At 40.9% G+C, this 27,318-nt stretch overlaps 10 protein-coding genes across 10 annotated transcripts; 3 read left to right on the forward strand and 7 right to left on the reverse strand.

The window, feature by feature from the left end:
* Window positions 1-140: 140 nt before the first annotated feature.
* Window positions 141-2,516, reverse strand: FOA43_002816 (uncharacterized protein; the record flags this gene model as incomplete). Its single annotated transcript, XM_038923098.1, has 1 exon — window positions 141-2,516. The coding sequence occupies one exon, from the start codon at window positions 2,514-2,516 to the stop codon at window positions 141-143; it is 2,376 nt and encodes a 791-aa protein (XP_038779026.1).
* Window positions 2,517-6,518: 4,002 nt separating this feature from the next.
* FOA43_002817 (uncharacterized protein) lies at window positions 6,519-9,650 on the forward strand (the record flags this gene model as incomplete). Its single annotated transcript, XM_038923099.1, has 1 exon — window positions 6,519-9,650. One exon carries the CDS (start codon window positions 6,519-6,521, stop codon window positions 9,648-9,650), a length of 3,132 nt encoding a protein of 1,043 aa, XP_038779027.1.
* A 38-nt stretch (window positions 9,651-9,688) lies between these two features.
* FOA43_002818 (uncharacterized protein) lies at window positions 9,689-13,506 on the reverse strand (the record flags this gene model as incomplete). The annotated part of the gene is made up of 2 exons (XM_038923100.1): window positions 9,689-10,655; window positions 11,957-13,506. 2 exons carry the CDS (start codon window positions 13,504-13,506, stop codon window positions 9,689-9,691), a joined length of 2,517 nt encoding a protein of 838 aa, XP_038779028.1.
* A 453-nt stretch (window positions 13,507-13,959) lies between these two features.
* Window positions 13,960-14,832, reverse strand: FOA43_002819 (uncharacterized protein; the record flags this gene model as incomplete). Its single annotated transcript, XM_038923101.1, has 1 exon — window positions 13,960-14,832. The coding sequence occupies one exon, from the start codon at window positions 14,830-14,832 to the stop codon at window positions 13,960-13,962; it is 873 nt and encodes a 290-aa protein (XP_038779029.1).
* Window positions 14,833-15,004: 172 nt separating this feature from the next.
* FOA43_002820 (uncharacterized protein) lies at window positions 15,005-15,892 on the forward strand (the record flags this gene model as incomplete). Its single annotated transcript, XM_038923102.1, has 1 exon — window positions 15,005-15,892. One exon carries the CDS (start codon window positions 15,005-15,007, stop codon window positions 15,890-15,892), a length of 888 nt encoding a protein of 295 aa, XP_038779030.1.
* Window positions 15,893-16,600: 708 nt separating this feature from the next.
* FOA43_002821 (uncharacterized protein) lies at window positions 16,601-17,077 on the reverse strand (the record flags this gene model as incomplete). The annotated part of the gene is made up of 1 exon (XM_038923103.1): window positions 16,601-17,077. One exon carries the CDS (start codon window positions 17,075-17,077, stop codon window positions 16,601-16,603), a length of 477 nt encoding a protein of 158 aa, XP_038779031.1.
* Window positions 17,078-17,805: 728 nt separating this feature from the next.
* Window positions 17,806-18,762, reverse strand: LSP1 (lipid-binding protein; the record flags this gene model as incomplete). Its single annotated transcript, XM_038923104.1, has 1 exon — window positions 17,806-18,762. One exon carries the CDS (start codon window positions 18,760-18,762, stop codon window positions 17,806-17,808), a length of 957 nt encoding a protein of 318 aa, XP_038779032.1.
* Window positions 18,763-19,339: 577 nt separating this feature from the next.
* On the reverse strand, window positions 19,340-20,551 carry FOA43_002823 (uncharacterized protein; the record flags this gene model as incomplete). Its single annotated transcript, XM_038923105.1, has 1 exon — window positions 19,340-20,551. The coding sequence occupies one exon, from the start codon at window positions 20,549-20,551 to the stop codon at window positions 19,340-19,342; it is 1,212 nt and encodes a 403-aa protein (XP_038779033.1).
* A 150-nt stretch (window positions 20,552-20,701) lies between these two features.
* On the reverse strand, window positions 20,702-21,988 carry FOA43_002824 (uncharacterized protein; the record flags this gene model as incomplete). Its single annotated transcript, XM_038923106.1, has 1 exon — window positions 20,702-21,988. One exon carries the CDS (start codon window positions 21,986-21,988, stop codon window positions 20,702-20,704), a length of 1,287 nt encoding a protein of 428 aa, XP_038779034.1.
* A 2,112-nt stretch (window positions 21,989-24,100) lies between these two features.
* Window positions 24,101-27,229, forward strand: FOA43_002825 (uncharacterized protein; the record flags this gene model as incomplete). Its single annotated transcript, XM_038923107.1, has 1 exon — window positions 24,101-27,229. One exon carries the CDS (start codon window positions 24,101-24,103, stop codon window positions 27,227-27,229), a length of 3,129 nt encoding a protein of 1,042 aa, XP_038779035.1.
* Between the last annotated feature and the right edge of the window lie 89 nt (window positions 27,230-27,318).

Here is a 27,318-nt window from a genome sequence, read left to right on the forward strand (position 1 = left end):
GCTAGGTCTTTTCTGGAAAGCCGCTCGAATCGGTGAAAGAATGAGCCCCTATGTCTCTATTTCATGCCTTCTTATAGCTGTTAACCAGCTGTTCGGATGAACACACTCTGACACTTCTTCTATTTCTATAAACTTTAATATTAAATGAACTCATTCATCTCGCTTTCTCCCTTACAGAGCTGTCCGGCATTCTTCAATCCCACAATTTTCTCTAGTTTCATCATGTCAAGTTGGCTGAAAACAATTCTAACCATACAGAGGTTGAGATCAAAGTCGTTGTCTTCCTCTTCATCATTCTTTACCTGATCCTTCCTCTCCATCTCACTTCGTATCTTTTCATCAGTCACAAAGTTCATTACTTGGGAATAGAAGCTTGGATCGGTAGGTAATTCATAGAAAATAACATTTCTCACCCCTTTAATGTCATATCTTTTGTAGAAATGCAATCTCTCGGTGTAGATCATCAATCTCGCATCACTTCTTCCCTGTGCAAACTTGGCTCTGTTTCTGGTCAACTTACTTTGACTAGAATACTCATCAATCGCCACGAACGGAACACTTGTACTTTCCCTAAGATAGTTAGTTAGTCGAATATAATCAATATAATCCGCAACATAAACTAAAGTACCGTAGTTGTACGAACTCTTACTCAGTATTTGCGGCAAAGTGACATTCTTAAAATACTCAAACCTTTTATCAGGCTCTTCAGCAATGGAATCCGCATCAAATCTCATGAACACCTGCTTCAACTTTGTGTACTTATCAACAAGCCCCATTCGAACCAACTTCACTTTGAACTGATCGATAATAGAGTTACTACTATCAATTAAGGGCTTGAAAATGGCGCTTCCAGATTGTAGATTATTCGAAACTTTACCACTCATCACAACACTGTTTAGATCCGGTGATGCATATTTGCCAAACGTAAGGACCTGGGTCAAATACTTGAACTGATCATTGATAGCCCACATTCTGATACGACTGAAATCCACTTTAAACTCCTCAAACTTCTTTGGAGGTGCATTCAATCGTTTGGTAAGAATCTCGTTCACATGCTCCCAATTCTGCATCAATAGACTTTCACATTTATCCAAAATAGTAATCTCTATAGAACTGAGAAACTCGGTATCCTTTCTTTTATCGTGCGCAGCATTCTCAAAGAGCATCTTAAGGCCCAGAGGAGATGCTACAATGACATCAGACTCATCCAACTTTGTATAGAGGCGTATAGTCTTTCTTGTAAACTTGATACCAAGACAGAAAAAGTCATTGGAATTCCCTTTGAACATTTCTCTAAAGTCCTCAGGCTTCCTCTTGTATGCCTGTTCACGTGGATTATTTCCCGAGCCAAAACTGTCATAGTATTGACTCTTGAACCTCTTCTTATTCTCGACGGCTTTGATAGGTGACAACTTAACCAACTTATTAACAACCACCCATGCTGCATTTCTAGTAGGAAGCAAAATCAATACCTTGGGCCTAGTATAACCTTGATCTCTAAACTCGGGCTTCTCTTCAACACTGGCATCTACAGTTCCCTCCTCGATCTGCTTCAACAACTTCTTCTTTTTTTCGTTATCTTTCATCACTCTTGTTCGAGTTTTCATGACATGATTCAAGCAGTGCAATAGGTAGTAATTTTGATATTTGCTCTGTAGAACATCCGACTGATAGTACTGCAAACCGATACTTTGGTAGCTGAGTAATGATTCAATAAATTGAATCTCCAACTGGGTAACGGGCTTCTGTTCAGCGAATTTTTGTTGAATTCTGTCTCTGACGTTGTGATGCTTGAGCCGTGATTCTAAATCCAGTTCTTTGGTAGAAGATGATTGGGTTTCAGTGACTTCTGAATATCTGTAGTCCAATTTCACATACTTTTCGTCCTCAAACCTGCTTCTATTCACCAATCTCAAAATCCTATGTGGCTTGGAGTTGTTTAGGATATTCTGGTATCTGCTAATTAACTCGGAAATTCTTTCCTCATCGTTAAAATGAAGGTTAAGCGCATCAAATTTATCGTGAACGTCATCATCTGCTACCATATCACCCTCGTCCATCGGGCCACCTTCCTCCTCATCTTCGTTATTGTCATCAGAAACTTCTTCTCCAACCTCTTCCTCAACTCCCTTAGAAAAGATTTCCACCTCATCATCTACCTTCTCCTCTCTATCTGGATAATCAGATCTAAGCATGCTCACCAATGTACCATAAACCATTTTCCGATCGCCTTTCTCTTCGTTATCATCTTCAGAACCATCAAAATCATCATCCGAGTTGCCATGATTGATCACAGTTTTAGATTCATCTTCATTCTCAGTTGCTTCCTTTTCTTCTTCTTCATGATTCGCTTTCTTGTGCCTCACCATGGACCTATTGATCTGCCTAGGCTCTTTTCTTCCACTCTTAGTCTTCTGCATTTTTCTTCGAGGCTCCAAACTACCAGCTTCTTTTTTGCCTTTTCCAGTATTCATCTTGTCAAATTGCCTCTGTTCTCGCATTTTACCGTCAATCATCACAATTATGTTTGGCTAAAAGAACAATCAAGTCCTATTAGTTATTCTAAGTTAGGAGGAAAATTTTCTTAAGGGTCCGAGTGAAAATATATCCCAAAAGGGAAATTACTGGGGGGACTGACCGTGATAGAAATTCTACCACCACGCACAATGCTGAGGATAAAATACCATATTACTCAATTGTTCCATCTTACTTCAGTTACTTTGACTTCTTGATAATCTGGTCTTCCTTGGTGTCCCTTGGTGTCCCTTGCTTGCTCAGCTGACTTTGCTTGCTTAGCTGATTTGCATCGATCATTCCCATACCACATCCTTACACCAAAGGAAAAATTTTCGTAATCGATAAGAGGGCCTGAGACCAAACGCAAACCGTACATACACTTTTATTCTTATCTTGCTTTATCCCCTCTCTTTCCTACACAAAGCGTCTTTCCCATCAGTTAGTTTTCTTTTTCATAATCCTTCAACTGTCAAGTGTCTCATCGATTTTGTCATTGACCCATTACAATTACTTCATTCTGTCAAATCCCTTTCTAGCTATTTTTCGCGTCTGGCCGCACGACTTCTGAGCTTTTCACTATACTAATGGCTGTCCCTAAGATACCGACTCAGTCGGATCTCCCCCCCTTGAAAACACATGGAACAAATAAGTACGAAGTTCAACCAATACCAAAACCAAAACCAAAATCAAAATCAAAACCAAAACCAAAACTAGAGGCTTCACACCTAACTTCTCTTTCTCCCAAGGTGATCACATCGTCTTCTATATCTAAATGGCACAGCTATAAAGAAACCCTGGTACAGGCTGCTAGAATGATTCTTTCATCGATTTATCTCTGCTATATTGTGCTTACAATTCCCTTAAGCTTTGAGATCGGTGGCTTGGACTGCGGTTTAAGTTATTCATTGACTATTCTTATTCTGTATTTCTGTCTAGCCACTCTTCGTGTGCTCAGGTACCATCGATTCATATCCACTTTCCTTTATTACTTACAACATCTTCTTCTTCCCAGCTTGTTGTCGCTATTTCTAACGATCTTCGACTCCTCTTCCTTAGCTGAGCACTCGAAAAGTGTATCTGACTCCCTTGCGCACAAAATCTGGTGGGATGTCATTATCAAAGGATGGAAGATCTTCCTTGTCAATTCGACTCCCTTGTTCACCATCCTGGAGGGCTTTTGTTCCCTTCTTTCCATACAGGCCATTGGTCAGGTTTCTCAGTTTCTTATTCGCTATCGTTCTGATACCTGGTCCATAGCTAACTTGATAATAAGTTCTTGCATCTTATTATCGTGTGTCTATTTTGTCGTTAAACTCTATGCGTCACCTGCCATTGATCTGGCTAATGTCGGAATGGTTAGCGCTTCACTTTTGGGCTCGGTATTCACTTGTACCATTCTAATTACAATCTTTGGTGTCTCTTCCGGAAGGGCTTCACCTCTGGAATGCTCTTTACTTGTTGCATACATTGTCAAATGTTCTTATGAGCTTTTTCCGGAACTTTCAAAGAGCAACTTCTCGTCTCTGATTAAATTTGTTATGACCGAGTTCAATAAGATCGACTCGCAGGCCAACAATTTAAATAAGGAATTCTTCAAATCGGTACGTAACGCTTTCAAATCAAATGGTGGTGGACTTGTCTCGCTAATAAACAAGAAGGGCTCGCTTATAGCCGGTTCCACTACTAAAAGAGGTCAGCTGATCTCTCTGGTTTATGTGAAGACAAAAGATTTCTTAGTTAATGTTCTTTGGAGGTTCATCGCCGAGAATCTTCCGAGATCTTTCGAACCTCTTTGGGATTTCTTCAAAATTTCTATGAGCAACTTGACTGTGCCTATACTTATCCAGTTGGCTTATAGGATCTGTGTCTTTTTTGCTGCCACAAAGATAATCCCTGTATTACAACCTATTCAGCATAAGGACTCACCTCTTTCTACACCTACTACAACAGAACCTCCTGCACATAAGAGCCGCGTTTCAAGTCCTATGATTAACAAAAATGCTTCCACTCCAAGCAGACTCATCTATTTATATTCTCCTTGCATTATCATTGCCGTCTACACAAACTTGATGATCCAATATAATGACGAACTGGATGAACAAAACCATTTTTGGAATTGGGTCAAGGTGAAACTAGTTGGGGGTCTCTCGGGAGGTTTCTCTGGAGTTGCAACTGCTACTGCTAACGTGGCTAGTAGCAGCTGTCGAGCTGATATATTGATTGATGACGTGCATTCATGGCAGTTCTGGAACTGGGTGAATATCTTTTCAGTGCTACTACTATATTTTTCAGAGTTGATCAATCATGACCCTGAGGATAGCTCATTAGCCGATCATTGGGCATAGGTGGGATTTCTTCTTCTTTTATACTACTACTACAAGGGATTCTTTTAATTTTACTTCCTTCGTTGCTTTTCAGACATAACTAAGTATCGTCAATGCCTCCTTTTAGGAAGCTCTGAGCTTGACTCAAAAATAGTAGTTCTCATCATTTAACGAATCAATCTTTTGTTGTTCTTTCTCTATTCCTGGTCCCAATTCTACTGAATTAGGAAGACGAAAAGATTCGGGAAAACAAATGCTATTACACATCTTAGCTCGGCACATTTGACAATGCAAATGCCTCAAAAATAGGCATACGAACTATGAGTAAGAAGAAAAAAAAAATGACGTTCATGGAAATCGACTAAGAGTAAGCTCCATTGGGTTATCAAACTACCAAAAAGGTAGAATGACAATCATCATGACTATGGTTAGACTTTCTTTAAAATAAAGTCACATGCAGAATAAGAGAAGGCTTAAAAAGTCAACTCATTCATCAAAGAAGCACTACCCCTAAAGGTAGGAACCTCCTGATAGCAAGAAACAGCAAACAGATAACCAGTAAAGAAAAAACAAGCAGGGAGAAGGAAGAAAGCAGCGATGAAAAAAGAAATCAAGCCAAAAGAAAGAGGAAATCAAACAAAGATATACAGGGAGAATAGAATATACAAAGAAAGTAACACAAGGGAGATAACAAAAAGCTGAACAATGGATAAAGTGTTTGGAATAGCAACGAAGCAACAAGCATCTAGCACTATCAGATACAAAACCATTTGGAACCAGAAATCTATCTCAAAAGAGATACAAGGCTCAGGATGAGCAACTTCGGGAGACCCAAAAAAAGGCTATACTGAAGACACTAGGATACTGTCTTTTTTGTTACCCACTCTATCTCATCAACTTGAAATCATCTTGATCCCCAAGAAAACTAACCTGCCTTCTATACTTTATAAACCTCCTACTTCATCATCTTCAAACAAAAAAAGCCTTTCTAAAAATTGCCATATCGACCAAAATATCCCATTGCTTAACCCCTAGTTATCTTTCCTGTCTCTTGGATGGATTATATGAGATCCACCATGACGTTTCCGCCTGAGATCAATTGCCGGAGACTTGCCCCAAGGCCTAAGATGAGGAACATATAAATGTTTCTCCTTTTGAAAACCTCGAAGGATGATTCTTTCTCCATGAACGTGAAGTAAGAAGAAAGAAGCATAGTGTGAAAACGTAGTAGGAAAAGTTTTAACCCTATGAAATTTTTACCCACCCAACTCGAGGTTAAAAATTTTTTTCGCGTAAAGAAATCTGAAGTCCATCCATACTGACAAACTAAGGGTTTACATGATGTAAGGATGCAAAGCAAGATGAGATGGAGACGAGGAAAGAAGACAGAGAGAGGAAGGGACAATGATTGCGGGAGTTGTGAAGATGGAAGTTTTAATTTTGTACAATTTTGTACATGGTGTGACAATTAATATGATATACTAGTAATAGCTGTCTCTGGCTACCTGTTTGATTAGGGATTCATCAGCTCTTCTCTCCTTATATATGGCGTAGTTATTTGTGGCTGGTGCGATAACTTTTTCTCAGAATTCTGTACCTTGACAGTGATTGTGGAGAGACTCCACTACATTGAACCCTACAATTGCAGCAATCGTGTCAATTGAGGTTATAAAAAGCATGGAATTGAACTACGAGAATGTAGTGCTTACGCTAACTACTGCTGCAGACGTACAAAGGGGAACCCAGCAAACAGTAGCGGAGTCCCAACTGAAACAATGGGAAATATGCAAGGGATATCACTATATTTTACAGAGAGTTTATGACGATATGTCTCAGTCTCTACAAATACGATGGCTAGCAGTAATATGTTTGAAAAATGGAGTGGATAAGTACTGGAGATCTACGAGAATACATGCTATTTGCAAAGAGGAGAAGCAGGAGATTCGGAAGAATCTATTCAACCAATTGGATGAATCCAACAGTCAACTAACGATTCAGAATGCTCATACCATTGCACGAATTTGCAGACATGATTTCCCTGCAGCATGGCCCACAGTATTTGACGAGATGGCCGATATCATGGAGTCTTCCTCGCAGATAAGCGAGACTCTTGGAATAATGAGAATGAACAATCTATTAATTATAATGAACCAGATATTGAAGGTTTTGGCCTCGGTGAGGATAGGACGAGCACGGAGTGCATTGCAAGCCAAAGTTCCTATTATTTTACCACATTTGGTCAAGCATTATCATCATTACTTTCGTCTATGGACTACTAATTATGATGCTGCTACTATGGAGGTGGGATATATGTGCCTCAAAAATATAAGGCGAGCCACCGTTGATGGATACGAGTACCCACATCGTGATAATACGATAAATGAGTTTTTCGAGACCAGCTTGCTTCATTTTCAAAAGCTTTTGATCATGCACGAATCAACCCAGTTGGAATTACTTGAGAGATACTTGAAGTGCTATCTAAAGCTTTACTTCAATATGGCCAACGCAAATAGCGTGGCATTTTTACTGTTTTCGTCGTCCAGAAGCATCATTCTTACGCTTCTTTCGATGCTGCAACAGAAAGCCGATACGGTATATAATCTAGAAGATCGCGACGGAAGCGATTTCTGGGAACAGACGGTAGTTAAGACCATTTTGATCATGAAGAAAATTACATCATTTGCATATAGGAAAGGGGCTACTTTGTTGAGGCCAAGTAATGACAAGAAAGAGGTGGAACGGGCAACAAAAGTTGTTGAAGAGATCTTCACCCCTCAATTGCTCGAGAATTTGGTCAATATGCTAATGTCGTCCTATCTTAAACTTCGTCCATGTGATTTGGAAGCTTGGCAAATGGAGCCAGAAGAGTGGGTTACAGAAGAACTGCAAGTTAGTTGGGAATACCAAATTCGGCCTTGCGCAGAGAACTATTTTGAGGATTTGGTCTCTTATTTCAAGCCATTTCTTTCCGAACTTATTTTGAATAAGATCCAGACGGTGCTTTCAGATGCAGATACTGATATTCTCACCAAGGATGCCACGCTTAGTGTATTCCAGCTGAGTTCCGGGGCCATCAGTGATGATTGTAACTTTGATCAGATGTTTGCCAATTACTTTCTTCCTGAAGCTCTAAAAGTCGACTCTGATGATTGCAAGATTGTCAAAAGAAGAGTATGCTTAATTATATCCGATTGGGTATGCATTCAATGCTCTAAAGAGACTAGAGACTCCATCTATAAACTCATAGTGACCCTTCTACAGCCAGACCAGCTATTCAATGATAAAGTGGTTAGACTAACAGCTACACAGACGTTACAGCATCTGATTAATGACTGGGAGTTTCGAAAGTCCGACTTCAGACCCTACTTGGATACCACAGTTGAGGCTCTGTTGAAGCTACTAAGCGAATTGAACTGGACAGAGTCCAAAATGTTTATCCTTAAAATGATTTCTTTGATTATTGAGAGGAACAATCCTTTGATAGAGGAGGCCGTTCTTCGTGACATTATGGATATGGTTCCAAAAATGTGGGAAGAGTCAAACAACTCGAACGAGATGATTCTTAAGAACTCTCTACTAAGGATTCTGCGAGAGCTTACGAACTCTTTAAACAGCAAAAGTCAATTAATTCATTCCATGGTAATGCCATTGATTCCTATTTGCTGTACGGAGGGTTCTCAATACTATTCATTACTTTGTGAAGATGGATTCGAACTCTGGTCCGCTATTCTCAAACAGTTACCCTTGGATAAGCCAATTCCGTCAAACATTTTTGGGGAATGGTTCCCGTTGGTATTGAAGGGACTTTGCAATTGGACAGAGATTTTACCGCTTGTACTTAAAATCTTGCGATCGTATTCTTTGCTTGACGCAACTCTTTTCGAAACGGATTTCGGTCTTGAAATATTCAAAGTCCTGGGAGGATACTTGGGAACCATGAGGGATGATTCATTGTTTATTGCATCGCAAACAGTTGAGATTCTAGTGCTACAGGTTTCCAAAGACCAAATTTACAACTCGAAGTTAATGGAGAATCTTGCTGAAAGCGGCCTATTCAATGCCATGATAATATATATTACTAGGGAGACCGAGACTCCCAACTGTGAAATTAAAGTGGCACTACCCGTGTTGAGAATGATGATGCTAGATGCCAAATTCTTTGTGTTTCAGCTGCTCGGCTCGATTCTGGTGAAGGGAACATCACTCTCCATGCTGTTCCACCGACTTTTTACGAACTTGGTGGGGTATCTGAAGATGACTTACGATTCAAAGGCAAGAAAGGTCTTTTTATTAGCTCTTCTATCGCTCTACGATCCAAGTTATTTTGTCAAAAAGGTAAATTTGGATCCCAACGTTGGAGGGGATGTAGATTATCAACTTGAACAGATGGATGATAACGACGGAATAGCGTTGATCCTTTCAATGAACTTTAACAAGGTTCTTTCATTGACATCTCGATTCCTTGAAGAAGTTCAAGAGGCTCCAGGAGGTGATTGTAAAAATTATCATAGACAATCACCGTACGACGATGAAGTACTCGTTATGGCACAAACAGACGAAGAACAACGCGACGAGGGAGAAGATCCAGAAAACGAGTATGTTCAAGAATTTAGGATCCCTGACAGTGGAGAGAAGCTCCGATATACTCAACTATTACTAGCTAAAGACTCTGTTTATAACGTGAACTTGAAGGAGTTTGTCAAGTTCAAAATGAGCCAATTAGTGGGCAGCGTGGACAACTACGAGGGATTGATTAATTCGGTGTCCAAAGAGACTCTAGACGATCTACAGTTGGCCTATAGTAAGTAGAATCTATTAAGCGTAAATATATATATTCATTAAGCGGACTATTGGTGAGGTTGGGGTTGGTTTGGAGGGGGACCTGTTCTTCTACCGGAAGAGAAACCATCGCCTGCAGCAGGGAAGTTCACAGGAGGATCATCCATCCTATAACCCGTATTTGCAGGGCCTGTCCAATCAATAGGAATGAAGATCTCGGTGAGAGCCACAGGATAAAATATCAAGTTAGATCTTCCAGAGTCGTTATCCTCAGACATCTCCGGTACCACTTCACGTCTACACAGAGGACAGGAAACGTTGGACTTCAACCACTCAACTATACATGATCTTCCAAACACGTGGTCACACTGAGGAAGCTTGACAGCATAGTGTTCGTTGACCATCGTCTTCTTGGAGGCTTTGACTTGTGCAGCTTCCTGCTTCTTGATGACATCTTCATGGCCTACATCGTAATGAGATTCCGTACTTGCAGTCTCATCAACAGGAAAAGAAATAGGAGGATCCTGGAGATCGTAACCCTGCATCATAGGCGGAAGAGAGGGATAGTTTTTCAATGATGTGCTAGTAGTCGTGCCAGTAACGGTATCAACGCCAGTCGAATCATAATCATCGAAAGGTTCAAAACAGATAGCGCATCTTTTATCCGTTTCGTTAGCAGGTAGATCAGCCGGATGAACGGCCTTTAATTGTTGAATGGCCTCCTGAGTGAAATGCCTTTTCTTTTTTGCAGGACCTGTGGTTTCGAAGAATTCCATGACATTCTCAATGACTGCACTAAATGGAACACCAGCAGCATTTAGAACGGGAACAACACCTCCAATATTATTAACGTTGATGGGCAGATTGGTGCTGATGGTGAAAATCCGGGGAGCATTTTGGGTATTTTGGGTATTTTGAGGGTTTTGAGGGTTTTGGGGTGAAACGGATGGTTCAGGAGTAGACGGCACTTGATTTGAAGCGGGTTGGCTTTGGGGCACTCTTTGGGGCACTCTTTGGGGTTGACCTTGTGGTTGACTTTGAGGTTGGCTTTGAGGTTGATTTTGGGGGTGATTTTGGGGGTGACTTTGAGTGTGATCTGACGAACCAAAGAACCAAGAAAACGGGTTCCCGAAGTTGCCAGTGCCACCATTATTCATATCTTGATTTGAACTCATACTATTGACAAGAGCAGGCGTAGCAAGGTAAAATAGACAAGAAAATCAAAAGCACTAAGTATATTTATACGGAGAATATTCTTAAATCTGATTTGCCCTCAATGACAACTTATCGATACTAGATAACTGAATTAGAGGAATGGATAAGGAAGATACGGATGACCATTTGAGGTCTGACGCTCCACTTGTGGAAGATTCTAGAAGTGGCTGAGTTGTGGCAGTGCAACTTTTTACTAATCACTGAAAGCTGTTTTTAATATATTATTGGAAGGGATTCTCTTATTTTCTCTAAAAATTGTAGGTGCTAGAATTAGCTGTCTCGACAACATGACCAGATAATGTCGTTGCTGAAATGTAGACACGGTTTTCCGTCGGCAAAAGATGTGTACACTCAAAAGAATTTCCTATTTCGGAAGTTACTAGGAGATGACCACCTTGAAAGGATTTCAAGTTTAGCGCTTGAAGCAGGTTTATATTTGATATAAAGCTGGGAAGATAGGGGTTATTTAAATTGCTCGTGCTCGCATTGACTGATGGTATTTGCACTGATGGCAAGTTATAATCATCATAAGTACTACTGGTTTCATTGAACTCTAAAGTGTCACTCATCGCTTCATCTGAACGATTTTCAAATTGAGACATATAGACTGAGTAGTTGTATTGGGGATCTTTTAGTATGCTTCGTTTGAACGATCTGTAAAGTTTTGTTTTTTTGGATAGTTGCTCAGGAAGAGGCTTATTTTGGAACAAACTACTTAGGGAGAATAGAGCACGTAACTTCCTTAATAGAAGTAGAATGGGCAGAACAAGATTATTTGGCGATGGCAGGACTTTCATGGATCCTTTGAGTGGAGTGAAATGTTTCATACGAAGTTAAACAAAGAAACAAGCTGAGAACTGAATATGTCCAAATTCTTTTCTCAGCTTAGCGCCAAATCCCTAATTTCTCAATGGGGAGATATATATATGTATAATAATTCTTTATAAAGGGCTTGAATAAGAAAGAGAATGAAAGATGAATTAACATCTTGCGAAATCCACGAGAGACTAGTAATAAAAAAACAAAAAACTGAAAACCAGTAAGGATGAAAGGAAGTAGAGAAGCGATTTGACGAAGAGAGAAGCAGCTGCTGATAAAGAGAGGAGAAGGAACAAAATTACAGGTATTGAGCTCTGATCTGATTGGCCATCATTCTCTCATTCTCAGGCAAATTCTCGATCTGCTGAGGAGACAATTTGAGCACCTGAACTATTAAATTAGCCTCTTGCTCACCGATTCCCAGTAACTTACTGATGGTGTGTTGAGGGAAGGACAACCAATCAGGGTTTATAGGTTTAGCTGAATTGGAAGTAGTAGTAGTAGTAACAGGGGTAGGAGCAGAGGCGTTATTAACTGCAACGGAAGATGAAGGATTAGCGATAGCGGGATTGTGATGAGTAGAAGAAAAGTAAGCGCCATTGACATCGGCAACGTTAGCGACAGTGGAAGCGACGTTAGCGGGGGTGGAGTTTGAAGAAGAAGATGACGAGTTTGCACTAGCACGAGAATCGAAGCCAGAGACTGCGAAATGACCACTCATCGTCTCATTGATCACATCCATATCAATGATGCCCATCAATAGCAAAGATTGCGCAGCAGCGGCAGCCAACTTTGGATTGTCGTGCAGAATGGTAGCAGCCTGGGCGTAGTTGGGTGATGGGCCACTCATAACAAGTTTTAGTTTGGCTAAAAGTTCGATGAGGATACCAGGAGGGATCGACGCGAGGGTCTCAGAAACTTTATCTTTAGCGTAGATAGCCTGCTGAGGTGCCTGCTGCGGCAATGGCAAGAATTGCGAAGCCATCGAGAGACTTGTTGGCATTCCATTAGAAGATGGAGCATTAGCAGGAGAGGCAGCACTGACAGCTACAGCAGCAGCGTTAGAAGAACCGTTGACAGGAGCGTTGACAGAGTTTGGAGCGGAAGCAGCGCTATTGATACTGGCTTGCATCATTGGAGCTTGCTGGGACTGAGAAGATCTAGTCAATTGTTTGACAACAGCAGAGATCTGGTTCATATCCATTCCATTGGCAATCATCTGACTGACCATTTGCTGGATCTGAGAGTTGGATGCCATAATAGCAGAGATCTCTGCAGAGGCAGTGTTGCCAGTTTTAGAACCAGGCAGTCCCGAGCCCATACTCGAAGACATATTGTAGTTACTGCCTTTAATGGGGGGTCTAGAAAGATTCGATAGCAACATTTCTTGGGGAATGATCACGTTCGAAGGAAGGAAATTCCTGTTCAAGTGAAGCTCGGGCTTCTGACTTGGAACAGGGTTACGGAGACCCTCTTTTGACAGTTCAATACGAAGCTTCTTTCGTCCTTCAATCTTAATTTTGGAAAGAAGAGACAAGGCCTCAGCAGCAGCCTGTGAAGAAGAGTACTCGACGAAGCAGAATCCTTTATTTTTGGAAGCGTTATCCATCATACACCGAACATCAACAACAGGACCCGATCCACAGACAACACTCTTTATAACTTCAACATCCCAGTTGTATGGAATAGCGCCCAAATAAAGGACGCACGAACTATTGGAAGAGTTGTTAGGATTATTATTGTTGAGGCTGGTGGTGGTATTGTTGTTGGTTGAGTTGGTATTAGAGTTCGAACTGTTGACATTGGAAGCGTTGCCAATGCCTGAAACATTACCGTTGCCAGGGTTGTACATCGTTGAGAAATTGCGAGGAAATCGAGTGGAAAGCATGCAAGACGTTGTATAATATAGTATAATATGTTAATATATCCTTGCCCCTTCTCCTCTATAGACAGAACGATGGAAAGGAGGCAGTTGAAGCGATGAATTCTAACGGAAACAGATGAGAAACACAATGATGTGAATAGCTAAATTGAAATGATCAAACAGGTGAATAAAGATGAAAAAAAAACAGAAGAACGGAAGAACTGTTGTCGGCTTGTGTTGGAACATGTAAGCAAGGAAAAACAAAAGGAGCCAGAAAGTTTAGTCTAAAGAAAAATTTGAGTGAAAATTTTTTTTGCACGCACGAAAAAAAAAATGCGAAGGAAAAAAATGGATGAAAAAAAGTAACACGTGACGTTAATCACAGATGAACATTAGAGTATGTAGTATTGTACAGAGGGGGGGAAGGAGGGTCTTAGAACCTTATGAGAGGCCAGAGTATTTGCGTTTAATCTCAAGATACAGCTGCTGTTGCTGGGTGTCGGCAATTTGCTGAGTAATCTGATCATCTGACATTGAGCAAATGGCTCGAATGGCTTCTAGTTGCTGAGGTGTCAGGGTGTGGTTTGGTGGATCAGTCGAAGCCACTGGAACCATTGGAGCCACTGGAACAGTAGTCTTTGAGTTGGGCTTTGAGTTGAGCTTTGAGTTTAACTTTGCCTCCTCTTGATCCACCAGAAGATCCTTGATTCTATCAGGACTTGTGATGTTTAGTAAAAGAGCACTTTGAACCAACGCGTACACCAATTGGGGATTTCTATTCAAAAGAAGTTGCATCAACTTGGAATTACCTTGGGACATGAGTTGAGCATCTCTAACCAAATTCTGTAGCCTGCTTCTATCCATACGTGTTAAAGCCTGGTAAATAGTAGCATTAAGACCATCCATAGAGGAGTCTCCAACATTCATTCCCGCAGGGAGAGGAGGAATCTCCCGTTCCAATTCATATTTGGACGCCTGCTCAGGAGATGATCTATAGCCTCCACCACCGGACCAAGCATCTCCCTGTAGAAGTCTCAGTATTGAATCCTGAGAACCAAAGCTGCACTTCAAGTATCTCCCACCTTTGCCATTATCGGATGATATAGAATAATTATTCAAATTTCTAACTGCACTGGAAGCTGTTTCAATGTCTTGATATTCCACCAAACATGTACCTTTAGACTTTCCCGTATCTTTATCAAAGAGAAGCTTTGACGACACCACAGGACCCACAGAGCTCGCAATATCTAGAACCTGTTCTTCTGTTTTGTCATAAGGAATTCCAGTGATGTAGATAATTTTACTAGGCCGCATTAGTACTAACCAGCTTAAGCTCACTCCTCTGTTTCAGAGCTATTCTCTGTCAGTCTTTCTTTCTTTCTTTCTCCTCTCTCCTTTTTTTCTTTTCTTCGCGAATCTCCAAATTTTATAGAGATACTTTCAACTTTGTCTGTAGTTAATCTGTATCCTTTTTAACTAGAATATTATGGAAGTTAGTGAAGCGAAGACTCTAATAAGGAACTTGGAAAAGGCGAAGGACAGTAAGACTGTTGTTCAATTGCTTAAGGTTCTCAAGGAAAAGGTTCGAGCCACGGAGCATTTTCTTAGACAGACCAAAGTAGGTGTGGCCGTGAACAAGTTAAGATCGAATCCCGATCCTGAAGTGAGTTCGCTGGTGAAGAAAATCATCAAGCATTGGAAGGAGGAGGTTTCTAAAGAGAAGAGAGGCAAACATCAAAGTAGGGAAGTGAAACAGGAGAAAATAAAGCAGGAAAAGAAGGTGAAGCAAGAAAACGATAAAGAGACAGCTACTCCTGGAGGCTATATTACCACGAAAACAAGAACCCCGGCTAACGACGGAGTTAAAATCAGCTTCTATGAGAACCCGACGCGTAACGGATCCATAAGCGGACTATATACAGCATTGGCTATGGGATCGGCAGCACAACCTGACACTGTAATAAAGGTGGCCAAAGCTGTTGAAGAACGTGCATTTGATGTCAACGATGGTAAAGTGGCTGATAAGTATCGAAACAAAATGAGATCACTCATAATGAACCTTCGAAACAAGAAGAACCCGGAACTTCGTCTGAAAGTGTTGAGTGGAGAGTTAAGACCGGAGAACTTTGTGGTGATGACGAATCAGGAACTTGCGCCAGCATCCCTCAAAGAGCTAATAGCAGATATGCATCAAAAGAACTTGTTTGATGCACAGGGAGCTGTTCAGAAGAGGGCTGTCACTGATAGATTTGTCTGTGCCAGATGTAAAAAAAGAGAGGTGAGTTATTACCAGATGCAGACGAGATCGGCAGACGAGCCTCTTACTACGTTTTGCACCTGTGAAAGCTGTGGCTACAGATGGAAGTTCTGCTAAAAATATTACTCAACTAATCTAAGTATATAATCACTCACTAAACACATATCTGCAAAGTAGATGGGTAGATCTTGACTCTGCATTTCATCTACCACTTTTCCCCATCCGGCGTTCAGTTCCTGATCAAACATTAACTGCAATAATACTATGATCCTGAGAAGCTTTGAGGGCAGGAAGTTTGCTGAAGAAGATTGACTTAGTGTCTGAAATTTCATCTTCATTGTCATCAGAAGTTGCCTGAGGAAAATATACATAGTCTTCTTTAAAAGTGGTTTTTCATTGAGTTGGATCATCAAGTACTCGAGCCGGAGTTTACCTTGTTCTGAAGAAGAATCCGCAGATCCAGGTCCCGGGTAATCGGAAGAAGGTGAGGATGAAGTGGAATTAAATCTGACTGGTTGGAATTGTTGAATAGGTTGACATTGACAGCGTTTAATGTGGGGTGAGAATGAAGGGAGCTGAAAGACTGAAGGAATTGGAATGACACCAAAGCGATAAGAACTAAGAGATCTCAGTGGGCCAACCGAGCGCATATGATATGATCTTGTGAATTTCAAAGGTAGCAAAGGTAATTTAACCATGATTGGAGACGACTATCTAATCACTGTGACGATGGAGCGTTGAAACGAGTGAAGGGCAGGAAATACGGTGCGGGGGCTCGAAAAATCTCACCGGGCTGATTTGCATACATAATAATATATAGGCAGACTAACGTTGAACATCATAGATATACCTCTCCTTAGTCATTTCCTTCATGACTTTGGCAAACTGTTCCAACACTAAATTATTTAAAACCTCTTTCTCAGATGGCTTAAACTTACTCAACACGTACTTTGCCACCAAATCACTACTCTTATCACCTCCTTCAGAGCCTCTTCCAATTCCAATCTTAATACTACTATAACCCTTACCTATCACATTCTGAATGGATTTTAATCCATTATGTCCTCGAGCTGAAGCATTCTGCTTTCTAATTTTAATTTTCCCCAAATCAATATCTAACTCATCAGAAATCACCACCAAAGCTGCATTCAGTCCCTGAATTTCCGCCTCCTGGATCACCCGAGTCCATGGATTCACTAGGTTATCCCCACTAACATTCATATACCCTGGATTATGATAGAACAATAGTGGAATCGATCCTTCGTTACTATTTCTGTAATTAAATCTCCCCAATCGGGTCATCTCATTAAATCCATTTCTATTGCAATACTCTTCAAGTATATAATGACCAACCGAATGCCTAGTACCATCATACTGAGGCGAAGGATTACCTATAGATGATACTAGTATGAGAGGTTTCCTAGTAACATCTCTGATTGTCAACCGACTTCTACTGTTCAGGGCCATCCGTCGAACCTCCTGTAACCTTTGCACTCTCTGCATCGATCGCTTTCTTTGTGTTTTAGCGAAGAAAAAAAACTCAAGAGCTAAGCAACGTATTTTATAAGACAGAGATGCTCGCATTTCGCTCAACTAGTTGTCTTCCGTCGTCTTGCTAACCTAACCAACTATGTCGATAAAATCGTCCATAGTTCAATTTTTTGCAGAACCTGATGATGAACACAAAGCAAGTGTGGTTCAGGCCATTTTCATTAAATTCCTGATAGCTGCTATTCTCACATTATTCGTCTTCATATTTTTCGACAAGATCAGCATCTTGAATTCTCACACTCCCGAGGAGAATAAGATGCTGTTTAAATATAAGAAAGGGGATTCAGATAAAGGTGATTCAGATACAGGTGATTCAGAGGTGGAGAAAGAAAAACCTTCTGCTAGTACAACGGCTACTGCATCTACTGAACTCAAGAAATTGAGTCGGAAAGTGTAGGTTCAAAGTTACGCAATTGTTTAAAGAATACAAAAAAGTGAGAATCAAAGTAGACAGTAGTTGAAATGAAAATAAAAGATAACTAGTTCTTTTCTGCCTCTGGCTCTCCCTCATGGCCAGCCCATTGAGCTTCAGCGTCAGCCTGTTCTTCATGGTCTGCAGCATCCTCGTGGTCTTCCGGTTGTTCAGGATCAGCATAAATCTCATCATGACGTAAAGACATAGTAGGCTCCTTAACATAAGAATTGTCCAAAGTCCAAGTGCCTAGAGCGCTCTCACAATCAATAACAATTTGCTTGGAAGCCTCATAACCATCATAGGCAGGTCTAGTTTCACCAGGAGTAACAGGGGCATCATCCAATAACTCCAAAAGTGCCTTTCCATAACCGGCAATCAAAGCCTCCTTCTCAGAAAACTCTCTCAACGAATCCAACTGATACAAATATGCAGCCTTCAACTTCTCCCTCGTAATGTTGGACAATTGAGCCTCAGCAACAAGAGATTCAGCCTCTGCACGAACCAACTCCTGCTCCAAAACAGGAATCTTTGGAGACTGAGGATCCTTGTACTTTAAGTGAGCGATTTCGTCAGTAATCTTCTGTTTTCTGTTCCTGGAAGGTTGAACAGATGACTCGATGTCTCTAATAGACTTCAAAGTAATACGGTAGAGATCGTACTTATCAACGAATTGGTCCTGCAACTCTCCAAGTTCATACAGTAAGACACCCAACTTGTCAGTCACATCGGACACATCGTCATCGTTATCCTCTCCCCAAATAGACAATTGCTTGGCAACCAGTCTTCTCTCGTTGGCAACAACTTCCATACTTCTCTCCAATCCCTTTTCAATTTTAATTAATTGGGCCAACTTCCTCGAAAGTTCTGGGCCAAACGAGCCTGCAGTCTGCTTTCTAATAATCGAAGCAATCGAACCTGTACCAAAAAAGCTCTTCTTGGCAGTGGAAGGAGGCGGAGGAGGGTTGGCCAGCTCTGAAGCCGTCGGTGCCCTCGAATCTCTCATTGAATAAGTTCTGTGCATGGTGAATAAATTTGATCAATGGAGCTAAATGAATGGGAAATAAGAAACAAACGTGCAACAGAGAGGAAACAGCTTTACTCCTTGGGGAAAAAGTATTGAGGTAAATGCGCATGATAAATACGGTCAGAATTATGCGCGTCATGGCTGGTTTCCCCCGTTGCTTGAGAAGTCCACCGGGGACTTTGATGGCGCCTGCCTGCTCTTTCTCTTTGGGTGAGGCTTTGCAGATTTTTTTTTCCTTGCGGTATCTAGAAGCAATTAACCCCGATTAGAAAAAAATCAAACAACGAGCGGCTGTTCCAGATACCTGCTAAAGAACATCCTATATAAGAAGATCAAAGCTGATTCATGATTGCCTGGTTCCATTTCCAACAATCTACTGACTACCGCTGATTTAATAACCCATCATCCCTTCCAACGATATCCATTCTGCTCTCTTTTTCTGTAGATCCTACGCAAACCCAAACATCGCGTCCTCTTTTACCACATCAGGTAACTGAACATTACCGTTTTTGGCTAATGCGCGAAGATCATTCATTTCCATGAGATATAAGTATATACATAAATACATACATGCTTAATTGTTCTCCATCTTAACTCTCTTCTTAGTAGCCAACCCATCATCACCATATTCATCCACTCTCCTCTTATTCTCCTTCTTGACCTCGCGTACGCGACTCAATATTCTTACGTAATCATCCCTTATTCTCTGATACGCCGTCTGTAATTTATCTCTCATATCAGCCTTTTCCAACTCTGCCAACGCGTCCCTGTTCTTCTGAAACAATCTCTTTTTCACAAATAATCTTATCTCCTTCTCACTGAAATTCTCAATCTGCTGCTTCTGCTGCTTCTGCTGCTTCAAGTACACCAGTCCCATCTCTACACATCTATCGAACTGCCTAGGCACCATTTTCTCTTGTTTTCGTTTCTCCCCCATCCATTCGTTACTTATAGGTAATTTCTTCAAATCTTTCATAAAACTTCTTTCAAACAATAACCTTTCCATGTCGCATCGATCTCTAAGGTCGTCAAATTCTTCGCTAGGATCCTCCACTGTGATTTCCTCTACAGATGGATCCCTCAACCACTCATCAACAACGGCCTTATATAGATTCTGACCATGATGCTTTCCTTGGAAAGGAGGAAGTACTATGAACTGCGAAATTTTCTTCCTGTACCTCCTTTGTATCTTATCATCACTAGCATCGTATAACTTATGTCCTGGATACTTCCAATAACCATACGTAGTGGTGAAACCAACAAAAGTCTCCTTCGATCCATCCTTAGGACACTTGTAGATACAATACACCTCCCACACCGGATCTGTCTCATCAATATAGGAACCTGCTTCAATGAACAGAAGCACAAAGATCTGCATCCGTCTATGTAACCATAATCCATTTATATCGTTGAAAGGCCTAAACTTGTAGATTCTATACACGTTTTTCGTGTCAATTGGCAAACAATATTCACTGACGCATTCTCCTGGGATCTGAAAATCTTCCTTATCGATGGCAGCTAGCCATTCCAGCTCGTTCTTTAGCACTGCATCCTTTCCCTTGTCAGGAAGAAACGGCAAGATCTCTTTGTTAATATCTTTAGCTTCCGATGAAAGTTTATCCGAAAATTTATAGTTCAAAAACGGCTTTAATGATTTACAATCAAAGGCTAAGTCAATTCGTAGATCCTTATAACCGAAGATCTGCTCAGCTTCACCAAAAATAGGGTAAGTAAACTTCGGCTTGAAAGTGAACGCACCCTGAGGTTCTGCCAGCGAAACAAACATGGCTCCATTGGACGAGCAAGTCCAACTAGTTGGGTTTAATTCAGCCATATAGCAATGAAATTAACGAGCTATGTGCCGGAGAAGTGGAGGGACAAAGATCTCTCCTTTTTTCTCACTTCTTCAAAGTTGTTTAACGTAAGCGACGCGACTTCATGGGTCGATCACCTTCATTCTTATATCTGTTCCTGAAAGTAGCTCCCATTTGCTTTTACCGAGAACTGTTTCTTCCAATTCAACATGCACTAACTCATTAGTGGCCAGATAAAGAATTATTTGAAAAACTGAGGTGGTTTCCTTTCTTGTGGATCTTGTGGAAGGACAAATCTCCTCAAAACTAACTTCCCTTCCCCCCTGCAAGTTGAGGAAATCCCTAATTCTTGCATCCAGTGTTGTTTGTGACATAGTCATATCATCTGATTCAGAACAGTTATATCCATCCTTGCCGAAACTGATGTTCATCAGAGTATCATCACCTTCAAAATTAAAATCAAGGGGTAACTGCTTCTGTTCCTCCAATTGATTCAAATTGAAAGGGAGTTCCTGCTCGTCTTCTGAAACCCTTCGTCCTTGTTCGACGGATGACGGCATTGACATTCTTCTACCTTGTTCTATAGATGAAACACTTGAAGATCGTCTAGTATTTGAAGTCCTTTCAGAACTCATGCTCTTAAGTAACTGAACAAATGGCTTAGGGAAACTCATATTGCTTGAGACGTTCTGCTTCTTTTTTTGTGTTGAATATCTTTGAAGGCAGTCATAGTGGAACTTTTTGATAAGAGGCATGCTGAAGCTGATTTCCATGTCATTTTGAATTTTATGCATTCTTTTTCTAGGCCGGACTTTTGGGGAAGGCTGTTCAGCAGCTGGCATTAGTGCAGTTCTCGGAATTGGAGTTACTTCTGGTTGTTCCCCAAAAAGTGCTCCAGGATCTATGAAATCAATTGGACAGCCAGGTTTGTTTCCGGGTTGTATTACAGCCTCTCCGGAATTATCAAAAGTGAAGTCTGGGTTCCATTCGGGAGCCATTGGTGATGATGCCACAGCAGAAAGAGGGTGCTCAAGTGACTCATCAATAGAAGAGCCACTAATAGCATTAATTTCAGAAGGATTCCTTTCAGGCCCAATTTGCTCCTGCAGAATTTGTGAGGCCTCTTGAAGGAAATCAATATTAACATCAAAACACGGATCATCAGTCAGAACTGAGATCAAATTCCTGACCACTAAGCACCGAGCGTTCGGAGCAACAACTATTCTGCATCTTTTTGTAAAAGACATATTCTGATTGATTCTAGACTTAAATGAAGATGATTCCCTATAGATATCATTAACCTTATGCTTGAAGACCAACACAATTCCGTACAAAAGACTTGACGTTCTTCTAAGTGACATATCTTCGGCTTCGCTGATGACAGTGGCACAAACATCAGGAAGAGACATTTCATTAAATTGTCTTTTCATTCCTCTTGAAGAACTAAATCTAGATCCAAGGGTTGCCAAAAGCCTAATTAGGAGTGGTCAGTCAAATTCTCTATCAAAAATCCTTAAAGAATATACTTACCAAATAGTGGTTAGATCATGACTAGACTCACCGTTTACTCCTAAATCGAGTGAACGCATTGGAGTAAACGAGTGATGAGTAAAGAGAGAGAAAAATGGTGGAAACTCGTACTGATTTATACTTGTGAAGGGAGACAGTTTCCTCTTTCCTAATTGGGAAGTATATAGGACACAAAAATTAAAGAGAGGAAAATGTACAAGTCTATATATTCAATCTATTTAAGGATCACGCTGGTGGAACCAAGGACGGTACACGTTATAGAAACAACAAGCATTGTATATAAAATAAGCCTGTTTTTCTTTTCAAGTTCATCTCGGAACACATTGAGATAGAAAAGAACAGGAAGAGAAATGCACACTGTAAAACAGATAGCAGATCCCAATAGAGACATCACCTTACCAAAACTGGTAATAAGCAGTGAGGAAACTAAGTAGATAAGACTTATTACAAGCCTATTAAATAATTTCCTCCTAAAAGAACAATTGGTAGTAATAGAATGACCTATTTTATCGGCAGCAGTCACTAAAGGTCTGCAAACTAAGGGAAGTTTGGAGATTGGTAAAAGACCCATCAATGTAACTATGACAGTCTTTACCCACGCAGGATAATCCTTGGTAAGGATAATATTTCTAGTAACTTCGGCATCAATGAGATAACCAAACATAAGAAAACCCACCACGCCAGTAAGAGAATCAACGATATAAGAGAAGAAAAAAGACGCATTCATGCAGGTAGCGAAAGAACCAGGCTTCTTTTGGTCTGTATAGATCTCTGGGAAAGTAGCATGACCACCCCAAGGAGCCAAGAAAAGACCCAAGGAAAAGCAGAAATCAGTAACACTAGAAGGATATAAGTTAGTTGGCATAGGACTTAGTAAAGATCCAGGCTGAGTTGACTTCCATAGACCGCTAACCAGAATAATAAGAAAGGTGAAAGTAGTGCAAATAATACCAGAAAGACTGAGAATAGATAGGAACCTTAGGGGCATCAAATTGAGGGCCAACATCGCTGTGCAGATGGAAAACTTCAAGAGAGTAGAAGAAAGCGAAGGAACGAGAGCACTGAAAGAGTCGGAGAAAAGAATAATCATGGAGACACCTGCCCCATATAGATCCAAAGTGAAAGTGGCAAGAATGAAGTAACCTATGGAGCTACCGTAGACGTGAACTGCTATGTCCTGATAGGTCTTTAGTTTAGGGACTTTACTCAGGATTCTTCCAAGCAGAACAGCTGAGTAGCCAGTACTCAAAGCAGCAAGAGACAAGCAAACCATACCAAGAATCCATCCTGAAAGATGGAAAGCCAAAGGAACGGAAAGGATACCCAGTCCAATGAGAACGTTGATACTGTTGAAAATAGTCTGCACTGGGGTCGATTTTTTGGCCAAGATCGTCAGTGCCCGGGCCTGAGACTCTAAGTTTTCAGGAACTATTGTACTGGCCGAATCCTTTGAAACTCTTGGAAGGCTTGACTCCGATTCTGATTCAGAGACTGCATATTCGGAAAATTGCGCTGGACTATGAGAAACAGAGGAGGAACCGATAAGAGGTGTTACCTCCGTCGATATAGAGGGTGTCCCCGTAGCGACTCCGAAACTACTACTTCGAGAGGCTTTTGATGAAGTCGATATGGTCCTCGATATTTGGTGTTCATTTTGAGAAGAAGATAAAGAGGTCTCCAATGATGAGGATAGGAAATTCACTGAGCGCTTGACAGACGATGCAAAATTATTGATAGAGTTATCTCCACCATAATTAAGAAGAGAGCTTCTACGTGACATTCGCCTTCTTATAGGAATTGAATTATTGGGCGGGAACTGCTGAATATCCGAGGAAGTTGAAGACATAATATGGACCGAACAAGGAATGAAGAGCAAAGAGAGATGGATTGATCGTCCTTTTTATTCATTTTCGCGAGATCTCCCGAGGAAGATATTCTACCAGAGGTACCAAAGGTACCAAAGGTATCAAAGGACATCATAGTTGTGCATAATGCTCTGCTCTACATCTCAACGACTAAGAGCATTGCAGATTACAAGAAGATTTTCTACATTCTTGGCTCGTCAGAATATCAACTTTGAAGATGCTGCTCATAAGTATTCATCTACAGTGATCCTACCCGAGTCGAGCTTTAGTAATCGTTCCAACAGAGAACTGGTTGAATCCACTTTGAGACCCCAATCATCGTCCCAACTTTACGAATGGAATATTAAACGACCTGTCAAAGATCACCTCATTGATAACTTGTTTATTCTCCACGATGGTCCGCCATATGCCAATGGTAATCTCCATATTGGCCATGCTATGAATAAAGTGTTGAAGGATATTATCTGTCGGTTTGAATTAATTAGGGGTAAAAAAATCTACTATAAACCTGGCTGGGATTGCCACGGGTTGCCTATTGAGTTGAAGACCCTTGAAAAGTTGGGAAAAGAACGGAGGACAAAGCTCAAGCGTATGAAGAAACAGCTGAAAATGCTTGAACCCAAGTCTAAAGAGCATGCTTTACTTTTAGAACAATTGAATGCTCTACAGCATCAGCGTCTTAGTTCCTTGGATATAATTCGCCTCTCCAAAGAACATGCTTTGGATACCCAGAAAATGCAATCTGCATCGTTCGAAGAGATGGGAATTATGGGAGACTTTGATCATCCATACCTCACTCTTCAAAGAAGCTTCATTACCAACCAATTGAAGATATTCAAACAGCTTTTTGATCACGGATTGATTCATCGACAAGAAAAGCCTGTGTATTGGGGATGCGAAAATGCTACTGCTCTAGCTGAAGGAGAATTGGAATACAACAACAGACATGTCTCCAAGGCTGCCTATGTGAAGTTTCCAATAGTTCAATTAGGAGTCGAATTGGCTGGAAAATTGGACCGATTCGATAGACTTAATGTGCTAATTTGGACATCAACACCATGGACATTGGCATCAAATAGGGCTATCTGCATAAATCAGAGGTTCAAGTACACTGTACTAGAATCTGATCGCGATGGTCAACTTATTGTTTGTCAGGATCTGAGGGATTCTATTGAGACTATAAATCCGGAGCTGAAGGAGACTGGGATCGAATTTTCCGGTAAGGATTTGTTGGGTTGCGAGTACACTAATCCACTCCTCCCAAAGGGTAACCACTTTCCCTTCTTACACGGGTCACATGTCACCAACACAGCAGGCACGGGGCTAGTTCATACAGCACCAGGACATGGCCAAGATGATTATCTGGTGTGCCAAAACAATGGCATCCAGCCTTATTCTCCAGTGGATCATAGAGGAAGATACACGAACGAACTACCAGACACGTTGTCAGATTTTGTTGGCCTAAAGGTTCTTGGAGAAGGAAACGACAAGATGCTTGGTAAGTTGAAAGATAACAATATGTGCTTTTACGAAGACGATAATTATGTTCATTCGTATCCTTACGACTGGAGATCCAAGAAACCGATCATTATTCGTGCTACTCCTCAATGGTTCATTGATGTTTCAAGGATCAAAGGTATCACCACCGATGCTTTAGAGCAAAGAGTGACTTTCTATCCTGAGAAGGGATCTAGAAGATTGATTTCTTTTATTAAGAATAGGAATGAGTGGTGTATCTCACGACAAAGATGTTGGGGGGTTCCTATTCCTGTCTTGTATGAAAAAGAGACTGGAGAACCGCTACTAAATGATGAAATAATTGGCCAGATTACAAAGGTTATTGAAGAAGAAGACACAGAGAGTTGGTTTGCCGATGATACTGGCTGGATGGCCAAATGGTTCCCAGAAGGGTTCCAAGGAAATCCAGAAGATTATGTGAAAGGCAGAGATACCATGGACGTTTGGTTTGATTCCGGATCCAGCTGGAAAGTGATTGAGAATTATTTGACACAAGAAGGATTGATCGATCAGGCTAGAAAGAGGGGCTTTCTTGCCGATATCTATTTAGAAGGTAGCGACCAGCATAGAGGATGGTTTCAATCATCCATTCTTATTAAAGTGGGTACTTCGGAGTCTTTAGACAACCCAGAGGCCAAGTTAGTTCTTCCTTACAGCAAGGTAATTACCCATGGATTTACATTGGATGAAAAGGGTGAGAAGATGTCTAAATCTTTAGGCAATACTGTTCTTCCTGCTGATATCTTGGAAGGTAACAAACAGCTTCAGATTCCTTCGTTGGGAATTGATGGTCTTAGATTGTGGGTAGCCCAGTCTGACTACTCTTCGGATGTTTCTGTCGGTCCTACCGTATTGAAGCACGTAGCCGAGAACTTGAAGAAGATACGATTCACATTCAAGTTTTTACTGGGAAATTTGAACGGCTTCAATGCCAGTAACGACGCTGTTTCTTATGAGAAATTGGACAATCTCGACAAGTATGCTCTTTCTGAAGCTTATGATTTGGAGAAAGCATGCTTAAAGAGCTACCAAAGCTACAACTATTCTAAGATTGTCAAAGATGTGAATCATTTTGTCAACTCTGTTCTTTCATCGATCTATTTTGATATTAAAAAAGATTGTTTGTATACAGATCAACGGGAATCGCTAAGAAGAAGGGCCACTCAGACAACTCTCTTGGAAGTGTTGAAAACCTTGGAAATCGTTTTGGCACCTATCTTACCTATAATTACACAGGAGGTGTGGAACGGTTTTCCAAAAGAGATTACGAAAGGTCTGCAATCGCCTTTTATGGCTGGATGGTATTCATTACCTAAGAATTTCCATAGAGAAGACGTTGAAAAGGATTTCGCAGGATTGTTTGAACTCCGGAACAAGATTAAAGTATTAACGGATACTGCAACGAGAAGAGATAAAAATGTGAAGAATTCGTTAGAAACCGCAGTCTACGTGGCTGTGGAAGAAAAAACTGCATTGTACTCGTTGTTGAAGAAATACGAGAGCAATTTGGGTGATTACTTATTAGTCTCGCAGTTTTCATTGAATGTAGATTTACCAAAGCGAAAAGAAGGATACAACTACGAAGATGGAAAGGCTGTGATTGAGGGATTTGGAGAGTGTAAGATAAATGTGACCAAGAGTGATAAATTGAAATGTCCAAGGTGTTGGAAATTCACCAGAGATGAGGGTGAAGAGTTATGTACAAGATGTGAGGAAGTTACTACCACGAACATGTAATAGAATAAATAGATCGCGGAAGAAGCTCCGAGGAAGGTCGTCCTCAAGAAAAATAAGAAGATTGAAAAATTGAGAGTAGTCCAGTCAGT

This window comes from Brettanomyces nanus, chromosome 3 (genome assembly GCF_011074865.1).
Source record: "Brettanomyces nanus chromosome 3, complete sequence".
NCBI classification, from domain to species: Eukaryota; Fungi; Ascomycota; class Pichiomycetes; order Pichiales; family Pichiaceae; genus Brettanomyces; species Brettanomyces nanus.